The sequence below is a fragment of the Cyprinodon tularosa genome, unplaced genomic scaffold (genome assembly GCF_016077235.1).
Source record: "Cyprinodon tularosa strain WSP-4 unplaced genomic scaffold, ASM1607723v1 ctg70, whole genome shotgun sequence".
In the NCBI taxonomy this organism is placed as follows: Eukaryota; Metazoa; Chordata; class Actinopteri; order Cyprinodontiformes; family Cyprinodontidae; genus Cyprinodon; species Cyprinodon tularosa.
In genome coordinates this window covers 1604832-1632602 of record NW_024039452.1, presented here as the reverse complement: position 1 = coordinate 1632602, position 27771 = coordinate 1604832, and the positions used below count along the sequence as shown (strand labels likewise).

Genomic DNA, 27771 nt, shown 5'->3' with positions numbered 1-27771 from the left:
GGGCAGACCGCCTGTGCTAGAGAAAGAAGGCATCCATCTGTTCTGGAGGGAAGACGATGAAAAAGTCCTTCTAGGACTAAATTAAAACAGCTTTTTAAAATCCACCTTAAATCCTATTTGGAGCATTCCCACTTCATCCTTTGTCAAAAATAATTTCTTTATCTTACACTTTTAATAATAACAATTAAATAAATAAAAAACTTGTCTCCACTGATTCAACGTAGCCCTAAGCCACATCTAGTCCCTGACTGGATTTTGCAAAGGTAAAGAAAAGTTCAGATTTTCAAATTAATTTGCAGGTGTCGCCAAGTTCGCCATAGCCATATAGAGATAACAGCTCCAGATCCGCCCTAGACATAGAGATAAAAAGCTTATTCTGCTTTTAGTCTGAACAGTACTCAGTTAAATTTACCTGAGTAACTATAAAAAAATATTTTTAGCGAAGAGTTGTACTTTAATGTCATTCTTTTGAGAGTATATCCACTCTTGGGTAAAAGTTTTGTTTACCCAACTCTCTCAAAGCAACTTGAGCTACAGTAGTATCAATTCCAAAATGTCCCTACTTTCCTTGACTTGGCTGGTCCCCTACAATTCCTATTTAAAAATCTAAAATATTCTTTCTGTCATGATTTGTGGACATTAAGATCCAAAGAGAAGCATTTTCTTCTGGTCAGACCCTGTAATTCAGTGAAAGGGTGGATATGCACGCCTAGGAGAAGGCCAGTGGCTGGAAGTTGGAGGGGATTTTGCTGCCAATCGGCTGGCGTTTGACTGGGAAGGGCCATTTTGAATGGCTGCTACTGTACATAAGGGGACAGAAGTAAACAGAAGATAAAGTATGAAGTTCTTTACCCTCTCCTAACATATAAAAATTACCTTCTGTCAAGATTGTTTTTAAAAGTTTATGTTGAAAAAAACGTATTCGGAAAAGTGTTTCTTTTGCCCAAATCACTTATTTTGTAAACCTTTTATCTACTTCTGTTTATTTTATACTTTAAAATACTTGATTTTCCAAATATCTATCTGATTGCATAAGTTGAAACATTAAATCAGATGTTATGAACATTTACACAGTACTTGAGAAGCAATTATATCAAATATTTCTTAAGTAATCTTTTTGAGGAATAATTTCTACTTTTACTTGAGTACAAAAATGTTAAAGTTGTGCCAGGTGTACTTAAATAAAATCTTTGGATACTCTGATAAAACTAAATTGGAAAAGATTGCAATTTGTAAAATTGAATCTGAAAAAGAGAAATGGAAAATACAAAATCTATAAAAGAGAAAAAAAATAAAAATATCTGGAAAAAGCAAAGTTACTCTCAAAACCATTTTGGAGTAAATGTTGTCTAAAAAAAATTCCTTTCTGGATGGCATTTTTCAATATGTACAAAATATGTTCTGCTTTTGTTTCATTTACAAAACGTGTTACACTAAAACCATTTATTTAAACCATAATATATAAAAAAAATATATGCAGTGATAATTCAAGATGTTTCTCACTTTAATTGTGTTCCCTGTATAATGAAGGGGGAGTTCTTGGGGTGTGTGATATGTCCTGTCAGTTTCTCTAAGTGATGCTGCAGATGACAAGACGTGACTCGCCTGGGAAACAAGCTGCCGACCTCTAATCAATCTTGGACGGGGGACGCAGGGACTGAGACTGTCACACACCTCACACTGTTGTTCGCTCTACCCACGGGGCCAACTGAAGGTTAAACTGGGTAGCCACAGCATAGCGCTGTCAATCTTCATCAGCATCAGAGTTATGATTTCGATATTTGACAGGAATGACACATAAATAATACATTCAGCTAATTTTATAGACAGTCTTAATCACTCTGTAATATTTTACTATTACTTACATGGGCTGTGTATACATATTAATCAATGTCTATATGCATTAGTTTTCTGCACTGAAATTAAAATAACAGGAATCTGCCTATATCATATTTTCTTTATCTTTTGATTTAAGCAAAGGTATTAAAATATCATACAAAACAGCAGCTCAGATGTCAAAACACGTTTTCTGATAAAGGTGAACTTGGTGAATCAGATGGGACGAATCTGATCTGTAGATCTACAGCAGATCTGGTTCAGAGCTCCACCCAACTGCTGTGTCAGGACATTTTTGTTTACAGGATGAGGATTAGTGCTATCCTGGCCTTATCTGTCTCCTGTTTTTTTTTTTTTTGCAGCCTTTAATCCAGACAGAGCTCTGAGATAGCATGATGAACCAGGTTAGAGAGGTTTTGAAATTGCATAAACTTATGCTGCATAACCTTTACTGTGTATCAATCAAGGTTATTCACTTGAAAGCTGCATAATTTAAATGAAAGGTCTGAAGAGTATCTCTTTTGTCACTTACTATACCTTTATGATTTTTTTGCCACTAGCTCGCTCTAGCTGCATACATAAGGATTTCTGATTTAATTACAGCAATCTGTAGCTGATCATATATTGCTTTTTCTTTTTGTTATTTTAGTCCATTTGCAACTACACTTACAGTAGCAGCGACAGGTAAAAGCCAGTAAATTAGAATATTTTGAAAAACTTGATTTATTTCATTTATTTATTTTGTGTCTTTCCCTCCTTGTGCAATGTGTCGATGGTCGCCTTGTGGACAGCTGTCAAATCTGAAGTCTTACCCATGTTTGTGTAGGCTTCAGAACTGGACTGAGAGACCATTGCAGGTGTTTTGGTTAAGCTGATTAGTTTGTGGCACCAGGTGTCTTCAAAATGTAACCCTTACACAATATTCTAATTTTGTGACACACGGAATTTTGGATTTTCATTTGTTGCCACTTCAAATCATCAAAATTAAATGAAATAAACATTTGAATGCATCAGTCTGTGTGCAATGAATAAATATAATGTACAAGTTACACCTTTTGAATGCAATTACTGAAATAAATCAAGTTTTTCAAAATATTCTAATTTACTGGCTTTTACCTGTATTTAAAATGGCCCTTCTCAGTCAAACAGCAGCTGAATGACAGCCTGCTAGCCTGTGACTCCCAGCAAAATCCCCTCCAACTTCCAGCCAGTGGCCTTTTCCTTGGCTTCCATTTTTTTTTTTTTTTAACTCTGACTCCACCCTTTCACTCAGGGTCGCAACTCCATATTTTTGAGCTGGATGCGAACCCATCATCGCAAAAATACAGTAGTCATATTATAGAATTTGTTTTACACTGGAAAAAATCGAAATCTAGATAAGTCTTTTTTTTTTTTTAAATAAGGGCATTTGTTCTTGGATCGAGGAGGTAAAATAGACGTTTTGCCAGTGGAACAAGATAATTTACATTTAAAATAAGAAAACACAATTGCATTGTCTTATTTCAAGTGCATATTATCTAATTATCTTATACTAAGAGTAAAAATACTCATTCCATTGGCAAACTATCTCATTTACCTACTCAAATTTAGGGTAAATACACTTAATTTAGGAAATTTTAGCTTATTTCTAGATGTTTTTCCAGTGTACATTGCATATTACATCAGGTGATCATTTCAATCATGACCAAATAAGCATATACCACAGTAGTGGCACTCAGTGCTCAACATTTTCTGTAACGCAAATATGAAATCTCAACAGCCTGAACTCCATGAGTTTTATCATTTATGACATTTAAACTGTTACATTCCGTGACTCTGCACTTGCCCATTTTTCAAGTATAGCATCAACTGATGCATTTACCCTTATTTTGAGCAGGTAAATGAGATGATTTGCCAATAGAATGAGTATTTTAACTTTTAAAATAAGATATTTAGATAAAAAGCAATTGAAACAAGACAATACAATTGCGTTTTCTTATTTTGAATGTAAATTGTCCTGTTCCATTAGCAAAATGTCTCTTTTACCTTCTCAATTGAAGAACAAATGCACTTATTTTAAGAAAAAATTACTTATCTAGATTTGGATTTTTTCCAGTGGCAAAAAACGATCTAGAAATAAGTAAAGATTTCTTAAATTATGTGTATTTATCCTTGTTCTAAGTAGGTAAATAAGATAGATTGCCAATGGAATGAATATTTTTACTCTTAAAATAAGATAATTAGATAATATACACTTGAAATAAGACAATGCAATTGTGTTTTCTTATTTTAAGTATAAATTGTCTTGTTCTGTTGGCAAAATGTTTCTTTTACCTCCTCAATTCAAGAACAAATGCACTTATTTTAAGAAAAAATGACTTATCTAGATTTGGATTTTTTCCAGTGGCACTGTTTCTAATAGAGATCAGTGCTAACTGGGACAAGCGATCGTTGCTCATATTTGAACGAAGGTATGTTTTGATATCACTGCAAAAAATGGAAATCTGTATGAGTTATTTTTGCTTAAACTGAGTGAATTTTGTCTTGAATTGTGGAGATAAGTGAGACACCTTGCCAATGGAACAATACAATTTACATTTACATACAATTGCTTTGTCTTATTTCAAGTAAATATTATCTAATTGTCTTTTTTTAGGAGTAGAAATACTCATTCCATTGGCAAATCATCTTATTTACCTACTAAAATTAAGGGTAAATGCACTTATTTTAAGAAATGTTGTACTTATTTCTAGATGGTTTTTGCAGTGATGAGCTTCAGCTTGCTAAATGATCTCTTTGCAGATGCAACTGTCAGAAGCATACTTAAAATACTCTAAGGGCTACTGTCAAATTTGGAAATACCAAATCAAGGTTCTCTTGAATGAGGAAATTTTTCTTTTCAAGAGCCTTGTAACCCTTCAGTAGGCTTGCTGAATGTTATCTATTGAAAAAATCTCAGTGAATTAAAATAGTTGTGATGGTTATTGAGTCAGATATGTGGCGGTAATGTTTGGTTTATCTAATGGTTTTTATATGTTACTGTGTAAATGGGTTTGGCTGTAATTTAAGGAGAGATTCTAATATATCTATATAGGGATTATAAACCTGACATGATTTTTATTTTTAAATTGCTATTTTGCCTAATTTGCTTAACTAAGTAATTTTTGTTGTTGAATATAAAATATTTTGCAGACATATTTTTTATACATAAATTGTTTAGATTTAATATCTTTCAACCCCTTTTATAGAATAGAATAGATAATCTCTTTATTTTCACACAATGGGGAAATTTACAGCAGCAAAAAGATAATTGAAAGAAAAAAAAAGTCACCCAAATTAAAAAAAAAATTTGAAAAATTTATAAGAATCACATTATAGTGAAGAGTTATAGGATAAACAATAAAATACTGTAAAGTGTTTTGGTAATATAAAACTGAGCACCTGGAGAATAAATAACTAAAATGCGGCTATAGACATTTTTACAGTAATGGATATTAGAAAATAGCAGCAACATCAGAGATGTGCAAAATTACAGCAGCATGTTATTTAACTGACTAAGGTTTCTATCATTTTATTTGTTCATGCTCCCGGTGGTTGGCACCTTTATTCCAGTCTGGATTCTCATGAGTGTAGTCTTTGTTCACTTTAAAATAAATAATAATAAAAATAAACAGTTTTGAAAAGTCTGGTATTCATTATTTTCCTGATTTGTGTGTCACTGTCATGGTTGCTAAGCAACATAGCGTACAGTGGAGAAAACCGCGCAAAAGGCTGGACCTGTTTGAATTCAAAAGTTCCGGTGTCCTTATTTTCACCGACTTCCAAGGACCCAGTCCAGGTAGGCCGGGTCCTTGGAAGACACAGCCCATGAATTCGAACACAGCCATAGTCTAGGATAAAAAAAAAAAAAAAAATTCGCACCTGAGTGCATTCTCTTAGGGGCGTGTGCCCGTGCCACCTGTATGGAAGGGAGAGGAGATAGGAGGAGAAGTGACGGATCAGAAGGGCGCATAATCACTGCAGGGGTTTTTGACAACCCCCCCCCCCCCCGTGCAGCGCCCCTATGCATTGCATACCCACTTTTTGCACCACTGCTTTCTCTAAATTACAGTGTCTAGAGATAACACGTCTCTTTAGATCTTAATGTCCACAAATCATGAAAGAAAGAATATTTTAGTAAAAAGATCGATGTTTAAAAAGGAATTGTAGGGGACCAGCCAAGGACAAGCCAAGGGACCATCAAAGAAAGTGGGGACATTTTTAATGGCTACTGCTGTAAAGCACTACAGTAAACACTATTTAACTTTTAACCAGAAAGGGTGCAGGTTTACAGAGTTGCAAAATTAAACAGTCTCCCTCCATTTTTTGGAATCTAATAAGAGACATCTTTTGACCAGCTTTCATGTTACTGGTATAGACAAGGCCATAGCACACTCACCATCATATATTAAATCCTGCATCAGAGATTCAAAAATCAGGTGAGGGTCAGATGTGTTTTAAATTTTCAAAGGTTAGCGCTTTTGTTTAAGGGTAGCTCAGACTATTGTAAAGGGGTGATCCGGATAGCAAGACTCATTAAGCGAATCCGACCCTTTCAAATTACATAGGCAAGTTTTTTTAGAAGGACCGACTGCATGGGGCATAATGCCCTATTTACGCTATCCCTCTGAAACCAATCCATTACGAGTTTGAAACCGAGTTTGGATCAGTTAACCATGCCAAGCTTGGTTCTTGTGACCATTTACTCATCACGCTAGCATGGTTCCTTGCCTCCTATTAGCGGTCCTCAATACAACAGCTCGCCAATATACCTTTAAGCTGTCGATTCTCTATATGAGTGGAATGTCTTTATTATGCACAATTTTAAGGATAATATTTTTCCCTTTTGGCATAGATGTCTAAAATTTAAAGATAAAATTTATAAAAGATAAATACCTGTGTTAATCAGTTTTTGTAATAATTGTGAACCATGCAGTTATTAAAGCAAAAAATCTGGCCAGATGAAGACTGATAAAAAACAAGTTCAAGTCATTATATAAACTTTTAATGGAACGTGGGATGCTTTAATGTCATGTAGCATTTTTGTCAGTAGAAACAAAAATTAACAAAAAATAACCTGCTTTAAAAGGGGGTAAATACAGCACGACTTAAAGTGATAACCAGTGGTGTTATCTTATTACTGCCACCCACCGGACTGACTTTTTTGTCAGGCGTTATGTTTGGGGCTTTCAAAATTATTTGAAACTGCATGCTGAGGAATTCATTGGGATTTCTATTATCTTAGCAACACAAATTCTGGGCCTTCTAGTGTTAAGCTGTTAAAAGCAGCAACTTAAAAATGATTATGATTATACATTTAGCCTTTTTGTCTTATTCTTATTTGTGTATCAGCTACTTTGTGTATTGCCTCAGTAATTTCAAGAACAGATATATAAATAAAAATGTAGGACTATTTTGTCAACTTTTAAAAGATTAGGAGGATGACAAAAGAAATGGCCTCTGATAATGTACAATATAATCTTTAGCTACTTCTCTACTCCAACAAAAGAAGTAAAACAAAATTGAGTTTGATATTTATCTTAGGCTCTTTTTATTTAAATTTCTGAGAGCATATTCCCAGATAGCAGGTGACACAGGGCCAGATCCGTTTTCAGACCGGCAGATCCGCATAACAGTCACGTCTGTTTTAGCTAGCCCCCAAATCAGAGAGCGCGAATCACAGTCAGTTTACAGATGGTTTGGAGCCGGGGATACGGACTGAGGCGCAACCAGACAAAGGCGACGGAGACAGTAATGCGGCTGGTGATTTTGAAATTAAAATCATATCCGAAGTTGATTCCTCATTAAGGTAAGCCAAAGTTGGTCAAAAATGTATGTAAGAAAATATTTTTTCTTTAGTTTTGTAATATTTAAGCGCCATTGACAGCTTTGAGGATCGAAAGTTAAGCTAATCTTTAATTGTGTTCATTAAAATTCATCGGGAGTTTGTGTGCTTGGTCTCTAATAAAAAAAAAATAGCCATAGTAAAAAATGTTTCACCATCAGACTCACAAAATTAACAGATTTTATCACTCAAACGTTTAGCATTGATGGGGTTTTGGCTAGGTGACTGTAAAGCCTGTTTTAAAGCCATTATGACGAACCTGTTTTAAAATCAGTTAGTAAATACAACTCTATGAGCATATAGATCAAAAAGCGTTAAGAGATTAAATGTATGATAAATAGCGTCAATACAACGCTAATTTACCATACTAGTGTATCTATATCCCCCATCATGCACTGGACAAGATGGGCGCGAACGGCTGACTGCGTCGGCTAAAAAAAACTACTCTTTTCTAATGCATAGTCTGCAGCTTTATTATTGTTAGTTGTGGTAGTCGAAGTAGTAGTTGTAAAATATATATTGTAATGTTTTTCTTTTGTCTCAATGAGTTGCACATTAATTAATAAATGATGTGTATTTTGTCTTTATAGGAGCTGTAAGGAAGAATCCCTCATCTACTAGTGCAGCAGATACGGAAATTGAGAGCTTTTCTATCCGCTGGTACAACCTAGTGACCGTGGAGGTGGTCGCAAAGAACGGCAAAAATCAAAATCCTCATCTTAACGTTCTTGATCTTGTGTGAGTTTTTGTGCATTTGACTATTTTTAAGACGATCCAATATGTGGGGTCAGGATTTCCTCCAAAGCATTTTGTTTCAACAGATTGACATGAGATTTTTTTTTCCAACAGTGTATTTTTATTTAGATGAAATATTTGTCTTAGTTGTGTCTGCTGTGAGCCCATAAAAACTAATCCACTGATCCTGCTAAAAATATGAATGCATTTATAAGAATGTGTACTCTCTGTTACTAATGACTGTTTTTATCTAGTAATTGTTTAAAAATACAGACTAGCATTTAAACAAAATTATGTTCCGTTTACCACCAGTCCAATTCTTTGTGTGTTTTTCATAGCTCAGACAAAAACAGGACACTCTCTGGCCTTAGTGAGCAGTGGCTGAGATGGCTATCTTGGCCTGGACCTAGTCTATTACATTTGAGGTCAGATACAGATCAGGCTAGATATTCCCATCTTTTTCTGTTCAATATCTCCAAGGAGATCTCTGCCAAAAGAGTATCTCACCGAGCCTGGCTTATTTTACTCCAAGTATGCATCAGACTGGCCTCTCCAAAAGACTGAATGCTACTAGCAGCAGGGGACATCTCTTACACACAAATTAAATGGTCTATGAGGTGTGCAGGTGCAATTCCAAAGCCAAGAGCCTGGAAATGTTTTCAATTTAGATCTATTAACTTTCTTTTTTATACTGTATTGTAAACCACAGCTTATTTAGGGCCCCTTAATTACTTTGCCACGGTTGAAACTGCTTCAGGGTAGCTAATAAAAGCATTATGTCTGCATTGAACAAATTGCTAAGCCAACAAAAAAAGGCAAATCCATTACAAAAGTGTTACTGTCTACTATTTAGAAGTATAAAAGAACTATATATTCATGTTTTTTTCATTGTTTCTTATGTTTTTATAACAATTATGTAATTTAGAAGACTGCAACATATACTTTTAATGAGTAAAAATATAAATAAAACCTTGAACAATGAGGTTTAAAATTTATTAATTTTAAGAAAGCTAAAGTGCAGAATTGTCATATGTACCATAGCTTTAAATGACACAATCATTTAAATCTTAAACAGTGAAACAATGTTTTTTTATATATATTTGTTATTTAATTGTATGTATTTTAAGAGATAATTGAATTATAAAACAGTGTTTATAATTATCATTATTTTCTAGAGTTTGGCAGGTTTCCAGAAAAGCTTTTTATAGATTAAATATACTGTGACTTGATGAATAAATTAATTTCTCTTTGGTTTTTTGCACATTTGGACATATAACAACCACAATTATGCCAACTTAGTGCATGATTTTGAAATTGAAGTTAGAGGATACATGTTTTTTTTTACAGATTGTCATAAAAATTTGAGTTATATGTATTTTAGTTTAAATCACTTTACACTGACAGCCCTGATTTAAATTCATTACAGACAATTGTCAACACAGGAAGGATTCATTTTAAAGAAAACAAACATAAAAATCAATGCCCTTAGCTTTGGACAGCTTACAGGAACATTGTTCCAAACTAGAAATACTAAAGTGAACTACAGATCTACAAAGAAAGGACCATGAGAACATTATTTAGTGAAGTAGCCCAAAGGCCAATGGTGAGGTCTACATATCTACATCAAATCTAGCTTAAATGCACACTAGTAAAAGAGAAACCCTCGTTATTACTTTAGAGTTCCATTTAGATATTTACAATGCAAAATAAAAATCTACCTATGCCATTTTTTTCTTAAAATAAGTGCATTTTGTCTTGAATTTAGGGGGTAAGTGAGACATTTTGCCAATTAAACGAGACAATTTACAGTTAAAATAAGAAAAAAGAACCACATTGTCTTATTTTAAGTGCATATTATCTAATTAACTTATTCTAAGAGTAAAAATACTTATTCCATTGGCAAACAATCTTATTTTCCTGCTCAAATTAGGAGTAAATTCACATAAATTAAGACATTTTCACTTATTTCTAGATCATTTTTGCAGTTTAGGGAGCCTACTATTACAAATAAATAGTAAAAAAAAATCATTTCTGGATTTTTTTCTTTAGACTATATCTCTAACAGTGGACATACACCTATGATGACAATTTCAGACCCCTCCATGATTTCTGAGTGGGAGAACTTGCAAAATATATGGGCGTTCAAATACCTTTTTTTCTCACTGTACTTTTGTGCTGGTCCACATAAAATCCAGAGTCCTTTGATGTTAGATGTTATAACAATAAAAAAATAACAACAACTAAAGAACCAAACAATTAGGGGGGGACTAAATTATTGTGGATTGATTGTAGTGGAATTCTTACAATTTGGCATTAAATTTCATTGACTGCCTTTCATGGCTGATTTTTGACATAGTTGGAAAGTTTTTCGTTTCTAGAAAAAACAGTCTGTTAAAAACTGGCTAGTTCTGTTTTTATCTCGTCATGAAATGAGGCACTACATTCAGTGGTCAAAGACAACTTTTAACTCTGACTTCACTATTTATTTTTCTTTGTTTTGTAGCACTTTGAAATGGACTATGCATGGTAAATGAATTTGTAAATAAAATGGAGAATTATTATTACAATTACTTACATAATAATTTTTTATTATTACCTCCAACCTTATCACTAGAAACTCAACTATGGAGGTGTGCAGGTGGGGCAGTGGTTAGCACACATGATCCATGTATGGAGGCCTTAGTCCTAGACGTGGCCGACCTGAGTTTGAATCTGACCTGTGGTCCTTTTCCTGTCAGCCTACTGTGGAAAAAACAAGCTAATGGTGACGCAAAAACTCAGAAAAAAAAAGAATAAACTCAACTATCTATAACGACCACTCTCAGTGTTCAAGTATCATGCAGTTCCCTCATTTTTATGCCACAAAATGGCAGCCCACTGCTCCCCAAGGGGATGGGTTAAATGCAAAGAATTAAGCTAAAGGGATTTATATATATATATATATATATATATATATATATATATATATATATATATATATATATATATATATATATATATATATATATATATATATATATATATATATATATATTTTTTTTTTTTTTTTTTTTTTACATAATGTACAATGGCATATAGAATATTTATTTTAACTGACTGGAAATAAAGTTTTGTTCAGAATTCACTTAAAACAACAAAAACTTTTAGTTAAGCTTAAAATTACCTAATTATCTAAAGTCTAGAAATTAATTTCAGGAAATTAATTCCATTATAAACTGAACAGAAAAAAAAACAAAAACTGAAGGGTTTCTTCCAGCTAAATTTCACATATATATGTGTGTGTTTATATTTCTATTTAGTTTTAAATGCATTAATAGTATTTTTGTCACTTTCTTTCTTGCCAATGGTTATTTCTCTTTCCCAGCTGTATCAAAGTATCACCAACTAGGAGATCACTCAGATAGTACTCAGACCTCAAGACCTCCCCCAAACAGCCAGCTTGACTTTAATGTCTTCAGCAGCAGCTTGGTGGCGCTAAAACTCGCACCTGATCTGGATCATTAGCAATTTAAATAAATTTTTCCTTAGCATTAAGGACACCTCTGGTAGAAATTTCCCATAACATCTGTTCATAAGTTTTCAATTGATCTTGCTAACAAAACAACAATGTTCCTTTTTCATGTGTTTTGGTCTTCAGCGAAACACCTTTGGAGTTTTTGAGTCCGATGCTGAGGCTATCAATAGTCAATGCTGCCACCTTCTGGTTTAAGTGGGAACTGCTTGGCAATAGTGCCAAAACAAAACAATCCAACAAATAAAGGTTGGATATAGGTGGTAGAACAAAACTTTTGTTCAGGGATGTTCCTTGCAGGCTAAGTATTCTTTAATATTAAGCTTTAATATAATAAAATCTTCTATTGTTCTTTATACATTACATGTGACAGCATGTGTCACGCATACCTCAAAGCAAAAGCTAAACTTTCACTGTTAAATAGGAGAATGTTTCCCTGAAGAGAGAGGTCCACTGTGATGGATTGAAAACCTTTTTTTTTTTTTTTTTTTATAGTGAGCCAGATAAGGATCAGACTTATGGAAGATAGGAGCCAAAGCTGGGGCGTTGTCCTTCTTAAAGTTGTGAAGGACACTCAAGGCTTTAAGAAAAAAAAATCTGGTATTGATTTTGTTGGCCTGATTTTGGGGCTGCATACAGTATTATTTATGGCACTTTTTTTTGATAAATGTATAACACAAATAAAAGTTAGTTGTCTATTAAAAAATATTTTTCTTTTTTAATATATATATATATATATATATATATATAAATTGGTGATGCACAATGAACAATGATGTTAACATTTTCTTCAAAACTTATTAACCACTGTACTGATTCAATTTCTCCAGTCAGTTCTTTGGCCAAATAAAAAGAAACTAAACAGTGTTGTTTACCTACAGAGTCAAAGGTACTGTGTTGAATAAACCAACATGTTTTCTTTTTACCCAAAGTAACTCTCACAAAGAAATGTGTTAATTAATTTCACTCTATTCAAATTCCAATAAAACAACTGTAAGCAAATTATTTTTTACTATTTCTGTCACCAGAAAATAATATGAATTAGAGTTATTTGGCTAAATATCAGTCAGTGGTCCCCTTAAGAAAAACAAATAAGTTTTAGCAACATAGTGCACAAAATATATAGTATGTGTTGTGTATGAAGGTAAAGCACAAGACATAAATAATACTGGGACTCTCACATACATATATTTTATCTACTATACTCACTCTCCTCTCACATGCAGACATGCTTCTCTCACATGCATATATTCTGCTCTCACATTAATAAATTCTTCTCTTACATGCATGTCTTCATCTCTCAGATACATAGATACAGTATTTTAAATGAAATTATATATATTTCAAAAGCTTTCTGCTTTCAAAAGCAGAATTAAGTCCTCTTTAACTTAATATTTATCTTTCCTCCCTTCCACTCCTTCATGTGGCTATCAGTTTTCCTGCCGCCTTTTTGATCCTATAAAACCATCTTCCTTTTTTCTCTTTGTCATACTTTTTTTTGCAACTCTAATTTTACATTGACGATTCTCCTTCACCCTGATTGTGTTATATATCCTCCCTAAGTTCTCTCCCTAGTTGGGTGGGTTGGGTTGTAACCCTTTTTGTCTCATAGGGTTGCAATCATTACACACACTTCATGCATTATTTAGACTCCATATATTAAAGACATAAAAACCTGGAATTACTAAACATTCTGCTTTTAAATCCAGATAATACAGAAGCTATTGTCTTTGAATCTTAAAAAAAAAAAACAGAAGCTGATTGGTGGGTCACTTCCTCTTGAAGGATTAAAAGGGTCTCAGATAATAATGTAAAATATAAAGTTTGTGTTATTTTAATTAGGACTTGTCATTTAAGTCCCATATCAGGTTTCCAGCATTCCCTTCTTTGATCTCTGTAATAATTCAAAAATTAGAAATACCTGATCCAGGGATGATACTGAGAAACTAGTCAATGTTTTTGTTAATGTAGGGCTGGACTAAAGCCTCCAGCTAATCCAAAAATGCTGCAGATAGAGATCTAATAAAAAATATGAATAACAAAGCCTGTCTTATATCAGAGATATTATTGTACTTTATGTTCCTAACAGAGCACTTCGCTCTCAATCAGCAGTTTTTACTAGTGGTGCCTAGAATCTCCAAAAGTAGAATAGGAGGAAGATCTTTTAGTTATCAGATTGCACTCAAGCAGAATCAGCTACTAGATATATTCTATGAGGCAGACACACCGCCTCATTTTAATACTACGTTAACAACATCACTTTTTGATAAATACTTCAGAAGAAGATCTAGAGCTGTGAAATGTCAGTCATTAAAAAAAAGATACTACACAATAATTAAAATGAGACAAAATTATTGTTGACGGTATTTTTTTTACTTTGTTTCACTCTGGTTATTCCACCTTATCAAGAGTTTTTTTTTTCATTTATAAAAAGGAAAAGTATGTAAAAATAACCTTTTAAACTGTATTATTTTTACAGAAATAAATGTCACAATAGTAATTACATTAATTGTAGAGTTTGGCATAGTTTTAGATTGTCTCCTTAACTGATACCTCTACACACACAGCCCACCCCCACCGCATGGAAAAACCTTTGCCTTGTTTGTAAAGTCTGACAATGAATGTGTAATGCTGGATTTAAAGCGATGCTACAGGGAAATCTAAAGGTAAATGCTTGTCTCAGATTAAGCTGTAATAGTTTTTTTTGTTTTTCGTTATTTTCTTACTTTAAGCATGTGGGTTTGGATGAAACACTGGCTCAGTTTGAAGTAGATCTCAAAATGCATACCTGATAAACTTCAAAAGTGTAATGTTTATGGAAATGTTAAGGACACAAAAAAGAGGCCTGCAAAATAATAACAGGATTATTTTATAAAATAACTGCTCAAAGTATCGAATGCCTCTATGTGCTGAGACTTACAAAGAAAAATGACAAAATAACAGAAACTAAATTATTCCATATGAATTAAAACACTAACTACTTTGAAATTTCAATAAGAGATTTAAGTAACCTGATCTTAAAATGAATCAAATTGCCTATACTGTATATCTAATAAAAAAATATTTAAATGCCAACTTAACAAAGACAGTCTAAGATTGCTGATGAAGGTTCCCAGTCATCCAGGTCATAGTCATTCCGTAAAAATTCAAAAAATATCCATCTTGGAAACCAAGTCCAGTGGATATTTTTTGAATTTTTACGGAACAGTCTAAGATTGTATGGCCACCTATGTTAATGACTCTAAAAAGACTATTGAGCGTTGCAATACAGTCATGTTTCAAATGAACTGATCTCAATTAGTATTGCCAGCAGGTAAAATTTTTTTACCAAAAATTTTATTTATTTACATTTATTAAAATGTATTTAAAAAGAAAATAAGAGAGCTGCTTCAGAAGCTTAACCCTGTAATGCTAAATGTATCATATTTGATACATACGGTTTCTGAAAATGTTTTGCGTCTGACACCTTTGGCATAATTTAATGGTAAAAACTTTGCTCAAAATCCTATTGTACACAATCAGATATACCTGATAACAGAGGGCAGAAGACTACACAAAAAATAATCGTGACTTATCGCATAGTAATAAATTATTAATTGTTTTTTCTTTTTACATATTTTGTTAAAAGGCCAAATAAGGAATTCAAACCAAAAAAAAGTAATTTTCTGTTTTGTTTTATTCTTGGATTGGGCTTTAAAGGGTTAAAAATAAAATATTGGACAGTGCTGTTAAAGGGTGAAGCTACATGAAGGACCCAATGACAAAACTAGGGTCATTTATTGTGGCTGAAGCCGCCCTAAAATATTCTCAACCCCGAAATATGCTCATAAAAAGTGACTGAACCAGCCTAGGTTCAAGTATACACTGGAAAAAATGGAAATCTAGAAAAGTCATTTTTTCTTCAAATAAGTGCATTTGTGCTTGGATTGATGAGGTAAAAGACACATTTTGCCAATTTAACAAGGCAATTTACACTTAAGATAAGAAAACACAATTGCATTGTCTTATTTCAAGTGCATATTATTAATTATCTTATTTTAAAAGTAAAAATACTCATTCGATTGGCAAACTATCTCATTTACCTACTCAAATTTAGGATAAATACACTTAATTTAAGAAATTTCTAGTTATTTCCGGAGCGTTTTTACAGTGTAGCGGAGACAAATTTTGGTGTCGCAGCCCGCTACGCTGAAATACACTGGGAAGTTGGGACTAGATGTGTTGTTAATGTTATCCAGGTCTGACTGTATTTGAGACAATTTCTTTATAAACTATCCACAGAGAAGCTAAAATATCACTTTTGATGGCTGTTTAAAGAAATAACTTAATACTTTTTGAGTTTTCTTTTTTTGAATCTTTTCTAAAATAATTAAAATTGTTATGCAGCAAAATCACTTTTGACCACATTATGACCAGAATGGATTTCACAGAGATGTATGGATCTTTTTTTAATGTTTTATTTTAATTTTTTTGTTTATGTTCCACTTTTCATGGAAAAAAAAGTGCATCAATAAGGTAATATTCAGGTCTATTTAAGTTTGATCAAATTAACCGTTTTTTCCTAATTTGACTAATTCATTCTTATGTAAAAACATATAGAAACAAATTTTCATATAACAACAGATCAATGCAAAAGTAACATGAAAAAGTGATAAGAAGTTACAATGTATAAAAAGACACTTTCATTGTTTTTAGATGACATGATTCATAATGAGAGGAGAAGCACCTCTTTCTATTCCAGTAAAGGTCAAAACATTCATTGCACATGTTCACTTTTCCCTTGCGAACTTTCCTCTAACACCATTTTCAATAAGTACCACTCAGTGAGAGGTCAGAGACTGAAAAAGGTCAGCAAATAAGAACACCTCAGGGGAAAGCAGTTGATTTCTGTCAACTGCTTAAGACTATTTCTGTCAACCTGGAAAATTCAAATCTGTGGCAAAAGATTTTAAGAGCAGAGGATGTGTAACATTAAACAGGTGTCACATACATGTTTGTCACAAAATGTGTTTCAATAAAAACCAAGGTCAAAATATAACTCAAGTTTATGAGGTTTTTGTAGCCCTTTAAAACATATAATTGCCAAACAATGGGAATGTCAGCAGAGTGGTGATGAGAAATTCTGCACATTCGAGAACACTTTGACCTTGAAGTGTTAGTGAATGGAACATTTTGCTGTTAAAACCTTGACCAACAAACACATTTCTAATAGAATCAGAAGTTTCAGGTCCGTTCTTTGGTTTTTGATTAAGCCCAAGCAGAAGGGATAGCAGAAAAATGTTACCTTCAGCCCCGAGGTCAGGTCGGCGGGGTCAAAGGTGGTCAGTGTTGAAGTCCAGGACGTGAGCCATAGGACACGACAAAGGGTGCAACACACATTGGTGGAGGTCACAGAAATGCACAAAGATATTGTAGCAGGGAGAGGGATGAGAAGCATGGTCAAAGAAAGGAAAACAATGGAGGAGAGGTAACGGGTGATGAAGAAGAGGACATGGACGAGAAGAAGATGAAAAGGATTAAACAGAAAAAAAGGGATTTGGAAGAAAAATGGAAGGATATACAACACAGAGGGGAGGTAGATGGCAGAGGAGGAGTTTGTGAGGGAGAACTGTAGCTTTAAACAGCTGGGAGCGTAGAGGCTGAGTCAATTCCTCTAAAAAAGGAAAAAAAAAGAAACAAACAAAAAAAAGAATGAACCCATACCTTGGTCGTTTAACGTCAGGTGCGCCAGACCTTGAAAGGGAAAAAACAGAAAAAAGGAACACAAAGGAAGAAAAGAAGGTCATAAAAGGCACGGGAAGAAAAAAAGCATTGTCACAACGTTGGACTGCAGTTTGTGACAGACATCCTGGGGCAGACTTGGATGTCAGAGTTTAAACCAAAGTAAAAAAAAAAAAAAAAGAGAAAAAAAATAACTAGAAAGAGAGAAAGATAGAGATATAGAGCGAATAACAACAGAAAACAAGCAAACACTTCTTGAGTGAGGTGTGAGGGGTTTAGAAAAAAAAGCATTTTCATTTGGCGCAACCCCCGAAGGCTATTGCTCACACAAATGCTTTTTTTTTTCCACTGGAGTACTTATGGAACACACAGAGAACTGTTTGGCAAAATAAAGGCTTAAATCTTATTCATTATCTTCAGCACTTCTCAAATTAAGAAACAAGACTCAAAACTCTTGCAAAAAAGACAGCGCCTTTTAAGAGCATTGACATCCACATTGTCATAAGACAACAACACACCTCGACAAGATTAGTTCTGACGTACATAATCAATCAACACAAAGTCATACATAACTATAGAGCTTAAGGTTTCTTATTATTTGTTGGAAAAAATGCTTTTTCCACAAAGATTGTTATGAAAAAACTAGATGGGGGGGAAAGTAACTTTGCACATTACCCTGAACAGATCATCTTTTCACAATGGTGGCATCGTCATCCTATGGGGATGAAAACATGGCAGATACAAACGCAGAATAATCCTACCAAACAACCTGTTAGAGCTTGCAAAAAAAAAAAAAAATACATAAAACTGAGACTTAGGTATAGCTTAATCTTCCAGCGGGATACTGAAAGTAAATCAAATCAATCATGTGCCAGAAGGGTCCAGTCAATTTGTAGACATAAATCTGATTAGGAAACTGTGGGGGAAAAAAAAAAAAAGAAAAATACTAATTTTAGGGCAATTTTCATTCAATATCAGAAAAGTGGGTCAAGAAATATTATTATATTACGATACATATATATCTTTTTTTTATTTGCAAATTGGTTTGAGACAGTGAAACATCTTCAGATGGGATTTAAAAAATATACTTCCAACATAACAACTAAAGCTAAATACTAAATCACAAAATCTATATTTAAAAAAAAATCTTAAAAAAAAAAATCTTGTAATCATGTCTTATTTTCTTTTACTTTAAAATTAAATTATTATTAAGTTAAACACATTGGAGCTGGTTCTGTAAGTATGACAGTAAGTAATTAATATTTTTCTATGACACCCTACAACTTGACATTAAACTCGTTGGATAAAATAGCAACATCACAACCGCAGCCCAAAAACCTTCACTTACTAGCTAATGGCTATGTTCCAAATAACTTATTTATTCATTTATTACAGTGCAAGATCTCCAATGAACCTTCTGTTGTCACAACCAGACAGACATAAGTGTAAGAAAAGCAAAAATACGTTCAAAGCTTCCTAAAGTGAAACGATAATCTTTAGCTTAATATAGCACTTAGCACTAATAAGAAAAACTTAAATGACCTTGCAACAATAAAGTATTTCACTGACTCTTTCTGTCCAAGTGTGTATCTGGAAACACCAAATAAAAATTATATATATATATATATATATATATATATATATACATACACACAGTTACATGCATAGCACATACACTGTGTTTCGGAAAAAAATACTTAAAGGAAAACACTGTTAGAGTGGAAAATTAAACCCTATAGCCTAAAGCAGAGCACATTTCTAACTAAAAGAAATTGCATTTATCCGTAGGCAACAGCAGGATATAAAACGGCATTATGTGTCACAAACAAGGAGACTGAAAAGGTCAAATCTTTTCAAGTCAGCCTGTCTTTCACTGATCGATACCAGCACAAACACAAAGCTTCTGGCCCTCCAAGCGAACAATCGAATGTCAGCAACAATTCAGCATCAACAGCTCTGTTTTGGCACTGTACGAAAAAAATAAAACAACAACCAACTCATAACTTTCCAGCACAAATAGAAGACATGAAGACAGAAAACTGCAGCAACAAGTCATGTAAGACAACTACATTAAAAGCTATATTCAGAATTACTTTTTTACGGTCTTCGAAGTTGCTGGTCATAACATAAAGGTCTGTTATCAAGTATGCTATTGAAAGATAAGTCAAATATCTAAGCTTTATAAGTACTGTTACATTTAGATTTTTGCATCATTACACCAAGTTTATCTACCAAAAAAACTTTCCTCTATGGTGAATGCAGTAGGAAGGCTGAGATCTGCAGACCCACATTTCAGCTGATGATGGACGTTTGTTAAGATTAAAAAGAAACATGAATTTATGTTATCAGAGACCAGAAAACATACATTATGTTAATAGAATTCTCTTACTGCTAACCTATAGCCAACCATAACCTAGCCAAGCTTAGCAAAGAAACTTAAACACCTACAAGCTATCCCTGTTGTCCTTTTTTCAAATGCAGCCTGTGATCCAGGAAGGAAAGAAAATGACATGAAGAGTGCCTTATTTATCTGACAGACGTCCATTTTCCGTTGGCCCTTTTCATAAAGACCAATCATTTCTACTTTGGCATTTTCTTCTCTTTGCTCATTAGCCATTAAAGAGATAAGGGTAAAGCTCCTGCAATAAAACAGAGAGTTGCTGTCGCTGCATAAAAAATGAAATACACCACTGTTCCTCTGTCCTATCATTCCAACCCGACATGTTTCAAAACAGCCACAAAAAAAATCACAATTTTATGAACAAATTTAAATAAACAACAACCAGGTAACCTGATGTGTAGAGAAAAATAAGTGCTGTAGCAGCAAGTTGTTAAAAGGCTGGTATTTAAATATATGCTTTCAGCCTCAGTTTTATAGTTGTGTTAACAAACGTTATTATTTATACAATATTTATACTATTATCCTAAATTGTTAGGAAAAAAGAATTTAAAGTATGCTCGAATCACACTTTGACCATTGTGGCCATTTCTCTTTCGAGAAAACTGGTAGACTGTATCCCAAAATCAGCACTACACCAGTTCCCCTTTATAAAGCTGGTACTTGATTGATCTTCACATAAGGGTTTAAGTGCAGATCACAGAAGCGTGCAAAATCAGACAATTGGAACAGTATACATCCCAAGTAGAATACCCCAAATTAAAGGAAAATCCGGTCAGCAAGGAATAATCAATGGATCATTATCTGTACCTAAAACTAATATTCAATGGTGATTAAATACATTTTGGGTTCATCGGTAAAAAAATAAAAACAATCATTTTCATTGCGATCACTTAGTTCGGGATCGGCCATTCGCTCCTGACATCAGTGTCGTCACGATGCAGTAACACTGGCGCCATTCTCCTCTCTATACAACCAAAATCAATGGGAACTTCTAGACACATCTGCAATAAACAACGACTTCACCATTGAAATTCACCAGAGCTATAGTTAAACTGACAGTACCCACTTGCATGGCAGATGGATGTTGTAAAACATCGGCTAAAAGTAAAAAAAAAAATAAAAAAAAAGAGTTATTTCACCTTTCCGATTCATGATCCACCACGGGTTCGTCATTGGAATGCCAATGTGAAGAGGGAGGATTTGCCATTGTTTTGGCCAGGGAAAAAACACGTAATATGTATCCAACATTTTGAAGAAGAATGTCTTCAAGATAACTCGGATAATGTGCGTTGTGTCAAACACCAGATACAACACTGGGACTCCGATACAGCACCATGACGAAACAAGATGGCGGTAGTGTTCTTTGACAAACATGGATGTCTCTGGTAAAGCATATTCAAATTAAATTACTCTGAATTAAAAACATTAACCATTTATTGAACAGTATGTAATAATTTCATATTTAAAGTACCTTCAGAAATTTGAATTCTCAATATGCCCAGACTTCTGCTTTCACAAGCTGAAGCTGATCAGGCTACGACCTCGCTAGCGCCAAAAGCTAGCAAATGGTATGACATAAAGGAAATGCTGGTTTTTCACTCACTCTTATTTACTAATCACTGCGTAAATCCTATAGTTGAGTTGTGTGACCATCCTGCCGCCGAGGAGTGTTCTGTATTGTTGATTTTATTACTCTCCTAGTGTACAAATCTTATGATTTGTTCACACTATCAAACTCTGTAGTAATATGAACGAATCATACCCTGAATAAGAAAGTATATGAATCACTATGAGGGGCACTCAGCCACACACTATACCAATGAACTGAGATTAGACAGACAGGATCCCGGATAGATAATACATTGATTTACATGAATTTTTTTCAACATTGCAGATATGTTTTTTTTTTTTAATAATTAATAGATCTTTTTGTTCATGTCAAAAGAGAGTCATAGCATTTATCCTTTTTTCTTCTTGAGTTCTAGAACTTCCAAATAATTTAAAGTGACAGTCTGAAATGTTTGTCTGATCATTGCTACTAGATTTAACCATCAAGGAACATAAAAACGCTGTTAAAGTTTTTACGTATGATTATAATTCCTAATGTCAGTAAATTCATGATCAATATTTTGTTTTTGTTTTTTTTATAAAGGGACAGAAAAATGTAGTTCAGGCATTGAATTGTTGGACAGTTCAAAGAATGCGTCGATTAATATACCCAACAACTAATTATTCGGACATCCATATGGAGCTTTGCATCCTTAAGCTTGGACTACAAAGTCCATGACCTTCTTTAGCAGCTTTGCAGCCAATACTGTGATGCTATTGTTAAAAAAAACATTTAAAAGGAAATGGAGAAAAACAATATAAATCAAACAAATGTGTAAGCAGAATAAAGATATCTATGCAGCACTTAGAAAGACTGAAATATTAATATTTTTTTGTATTTCTAGAGACTCACAATGATTCTACTGTATAGTAGTTAGCTCTTTATCTTGTTTCGATTGGAAAAACAAAGATAGAAAACACATCCAGGATTAAATATCAAGTTATCTGTATGGTGGATTATTGTTCAATTCTAATGGCTATTGTGTTCAATCGCTGTTAAACGTAAATAACAGAAACATACAGAAATATATTTACAGAACACTGGCTAAAAATAAGCTTTGTGTCAGACACCAACATACAATCAGGCATGTGGCCATGATGCTGGGCTTTATTTGAGTACAGTCATTGAAATATAGAGATATATAAAAGAACAAATACTGCCCTTATGTTTTATTCAAACAGGCAACAGATGCTTCTTACTACATTAAATAAACCACAAAAACAAAACAGCATGATCGAACATTATCTATCTAATTATCTTTTTAAAACATTTAAATCCAAATACAAGGAAATGCTCTTCATGACTTCATCAATACTGTACAGGAAATCAGACCGCTGCAGCGGCAAGCGGCACTCTTTCCTCCAGCATGGAAGCTTGATGAAATCCAAGAAACCGCTCCCCCGCCTCCTTGACATCTGAGCATTGATTAAATTGTTAATTGTATGGTGAGCACAGATGGGAGTGTCTAATGGAATGGGTGCTGTCTGGAGAGTGTGACTGGCTGGTTAAGATTGAGTGGCAGATGGAGCCCAGTCATAATTCTGTCATTAGAAGAAGACATGGTGGTGTTTTTTTCTGGATTTCTCCCATCTCCCTCTGTCTACCACCTTTGTTTTTCTTTGCAGATCCACATGCAGCTCTATGCTAGTCTGCAGCAGCAACAGCTTATTTTACCTGCCAGTACATAATGCTCTTTCATTTTTCTAATCATTCTTGTAAACTGTTGGCTGTTCAGAAACAGATCTCCTGCTTCAGTTCTAGATGATTCCAATGGCAGATAATTTAATGATGCCCTAGTTCTTATAACTCCAAAAATTTTATTAAATAAAAGCCTTGCATAAAGGCATATTTTAAGCAACACCATCGATAAACTACGGTGGCCCTGAAGTGCAAACTGCAACTACAAATCTAAAAGCACAACTACATTAAGGAAATCGCAACTACATAAAGCAAAGCGCAACTACATTGAGAAAAACAAAACTACATAAAGCAAAGCGCAACTACATTAAGATAAAAAAAACTACATAAAGCAAAGCGCAACTACATTAAGAAAAACAAAACTACATAAAGCAAAGCGCAACTACATTAAGATAAAAAAAACTACATAAAGCAAAGCGCAACTACATTAAGAAAAACAAAACTACATAAAGCAAAGCGCAACTACATTAAGAAAAACAAAACTACATAAAGCAAAGCGCAACTACATTAAGATAAAAAAACTACATAAAGCAAAGCGCAACTACATTAAGAAAAACAAAACTACATAAAGCAAAGCGCAACTACATTAAGAAAAACAAAACTACATAAAGCAAAGCACAACTACATAGAGAAAAACAAAACTACATAAAGCAAAGCGCAACTACATTAAGAAAAACAAAACTACATAAAGCAAAACGGAACTACATTAAGAAAAACAAAACTACATAAAGCAAAGCGCAACTACATAAAGAAAAACAAAACTACATAAAGCAAAGCGCAACTACATTAAGGAAAACAAAACTACATAAAGCAAAGCGCAACTACATTAAAAAAACAAAACTACATAAAGCAAAGCGCAACTACATTAAGAAAAACAAAACTACATAAAGCAAAGCGCAACTACATAAAAAAAAACAAAACTACATAAAGCAAAGCGCAACTACATTAAGAAAAACAAAACTACATAAAGCAGAGCGCAACTACATTAAGGAAAACAAAACTACATAAAGCAAAGTGCAACTACATTAAGAAATACAAAACTACATAAAGCAAAGCGCAACTACATTAAGAAAAACAAAACTACATAAAGCAAAGCGCAACTACATTAAGAAAAACAAAACTTCATAAAGCAAAGCGCAACTACATTAAGAAAAACAAAACATAAAGCAAAGCGCAACTACATTAAGAAAAACAAAACTTCATAAAGCAAAGCGCAACTACATTAAGAAAAACAAAACTTCATAAAGCAAAGCGCAACTACATTAAGAAAAATAAAACTTCATAAAGCAAAGCGCAACTACATTAAGAAAACAAAATTACATAAAGCAAATACAACTACATTAAGGAAAACAAAACTACATAAAGCAAAGCACAACTACATTAAGGAAAACACAACTACATTAACCTACCGGAAAAGGTAGGTACCAGTGGGAAACATGAGACATCACTGATTGGACGACGGCGCCGTTTGACCCTTGAACCGGAAGTTGCGTCGTCTAAAAAGTCCAGCTTCTTTTAAGTGTGTCTTCAGTGTACGCAAACTAACTGAAATTTCGTGATTAGTCTTGAGCATATCCAGTATCACCTCGTACGTATGTCCTGATTCAAAATATTCCTGGATAACAGCAGCTATGTTTGGGGCGCCGACAATATCCATGTTTTCAAAAGCCGCAGCAGGCAGAATGACTTCCGGTTCAAGGGTCAAACGGCCCCGTCGTCCAATCAGCGATGTCTCATGTTTCCCACTGGTACCTACCTTTCCGGTAGGTTAATTCTGTAATTCTGTTTTCCTTAATGTAGTTGCGCTTTGCTTTATGTAGTTGCGATTTCCTTAATGTAGTTGCGCTTTTAGATTTGTAGTTGCAGTTTGCACTTCAGGGCCACCGTAATAAACAGCCCCGTCCTAAAAACACGTGTTAGACATTAATCCATTATAGCTCAAATCTCACTTTTTAGAGGTTTTTAGCTCCATCTTCCAGAAACATTCACACACAAGAGCAGATGTGTAGGGTCACAGCAGCAGCAACATACCACTAGAGGGGACAAAGAAAAATGGTAGTCATCATCATTATCGTCTTTCTATTTCCTTTTCACTTGTGTTCTCATCTAACACTGCATCCCTCGTCTCTCAAATGAACAAATAACCCAAGTTACCAGAATATGTTCACCTTGAAGCCCCCCTCTGGCATGCAAATAGTGTATTAAACAGCATCATTTTCCAAAGACTCATAACGACATCTGGCCACCAAGGTTTATGTCCTCCTTGAAAACACATTGAGACAAAGACAATTCTTTTGCAGATTGCAAAGCGTATTAGGCAGCAGATGTTCAGATGTACTTTTGAAAAAGTTTTCTTCAATTGTATTTTTTCTGGAGGAGGGGTGAATGAATTGGGGTTTAATCAAAAGATAAAAACAGTTGCAGCAGCAATTGATCAAATCTTCACAAGTGACTTGCAGAATTTAAAAACAAGATAATGTTAGGGCTTTTATAAGGCCTAGATTAATAAAAAAAAACTAAACAAAACATAAGATTATCCTTTGCCACTGATTGCTAAAAAGGTCTGGCCTTTTTTACCTTTAGAGCTATCTTTCCCGAGTCTCACTTATGCCTCTAAGTGTTCCTATGGAAATGAAAAGTGTAGACGTAATATCTGCAGCCTATATACTCTGAAACTTTCACCGGTTCTGGCAAGCTGATAACACCAAGTAGAAACACAGTCATTTACAACTTAATCAAAGCCTCTTCATAATGTTCGAGAGCCACAGTAAAGCCTTTCCTGGAGTTTTTCCACAATCTGTTGATAGTGATGATATTTATGGGCTGAATCATATTGTTTAAAGATTTTAACATTTGCGAATCGTCGCAAGGGGTTGTTTTCCACGTGGACCTTATTCATTTTCCTAGGCACAGTCGTCACGGATGGGCGTGGAAGCCCAAAAATAACCCAATTTCACCGTGCAGACCTCGTCGACATGTCAAGCATGAGCAAAGCTTAATACACCACAAAAGATGTAGAATATTGGAATATTGCAAAAGTTGGAATATCTTGTCCGGGGTAAATACTGAGAAACTAGTATGTGTACTGTATTTGTTACTCTTATCATCATCATTGTAATCGTTACTAACAGAAAGACCACAAAATGTTAAAAGCTTCCAGGCAATCCAAAATGCTGCAGTCAGAGTTCTGATGAAAAGAGAGATTACATCTCTGTTTTTTTATCTTCCCATCATTAGCTTGCTTTTGAATCCAAGATATAATTAAAAACTCTAAATAGCTAAGGTCTTATATTGATTTGATTGTTCATTATGTTCCTAATATAGAGCTTCTCCATCTGCAGGTTTACTTGTGATTCCTAGTGTCACGGCTGTCGCCGTCATATTTGTGTTTCCCTTTATTTTCTTTATTTTCCCTCTTTCTCACCTCTATAGTTATACTATATTTATACTCTAGTTATACTATATTTATACTATAGTTATACTATAGTTATACTCTATAGTTATACAAAACTTTTTTGTATAACTCGTGCCATTTGAAATATCAATGCAATGTTCATAAGCTGTATGTAACGCAATTTCGATCTGTATGCACTCTGTGCATACAAAATGACAAATAAAGAAGTCTAAGTCTACTAAGTAGGCTGCATGGCCCTGTGGAAAGACCCGCCAACTTCCTGGTTTCTGGGGATCTGACTTCAGTCCCATCCATTGCCTCAGTTCCACCTTCAACCAATGGCTCATCACCACCTGCAATCACCTCCTGCTCATAAGGAGACCTCACCTGTTGATTGAGGCAGCTTGTCACAGCCAGTTGACTTGTGTGCCTTGTGTGAACCAAACATTGTTGGTTAGCAGCTGCTTGTTTGTTTAGTGGGGTAGCTCACTTATCCTTTTGGTTACCCATAAGGGGTTTGTACTTAGTTTGTGTCATTTCTAAAAGTAAAATGGAAGGCAGATTTAAGTTATCAGGCTTCTCTCCTGTTGAACCAGCCACCAGCTTTATTTTGTAAGGGTGACACCCTGTATAATTTTAAGACAAGAATTAAAATATTCCTCTTTCATAAAGTTTGAAGTTAGAGTGATTATGTTTATCCTGCCATTAACCCCTTTGTTTATAGATGTTTGAGATCGGCCTGTTTTTCCGGTGTAGTCCTGTTTCTCTGACTGTGACCGGCTGGATGTGCTCTCTTCACCCTCTGACATGTGAGTTACCTCGGAGTTCTTCTGCCTGGCTGTGTGTTTCCCAGACAGGGGAGCCTGTTGAGCTGGTTCACAGTTGCCTTTTGTAGCTCTGCTTCTTTTTGTATCTCTGCTTCTGTCTCCTTGAACCACAGTTGGCCTCAGCTTTTGCTACAAACATGCTTAATGTGAGGGATTGCCTTCAAGTCAATAAGTTG

The 27771-nt window shown here is 34.2% G+C and overlaps 1 protein-coding gene across 7 annotated transcripts in view; it reads right to left on the bottom strand.

The window, feature by feature from the left end:
* Nucleotides 1-27771, bottom strand: part of nrxn2b (neurexin 2b) — a 1247190-nt gene that overhangs the window by 939040 nt on the left and 280379 nt on the right. For 6 of the 7 annotated variants that reach the window (XM_038268483.1, XM_038268482.1, XM_038268476.1 and 3 more), the window contains one exon: nt 17649-17678. The exons of the other annotated variant lie outside the window; for it this stretch is intronic. In XM_038268483.1, coding sequence (XP_038124411.1) covers nt 17649-17678 — 30 coding nt within the window. The remainder of the gene's footprint in view (nt 1-17648; nt 17679-27771) is intronic. 7 annotated transcript variants of the gene reach the window in all.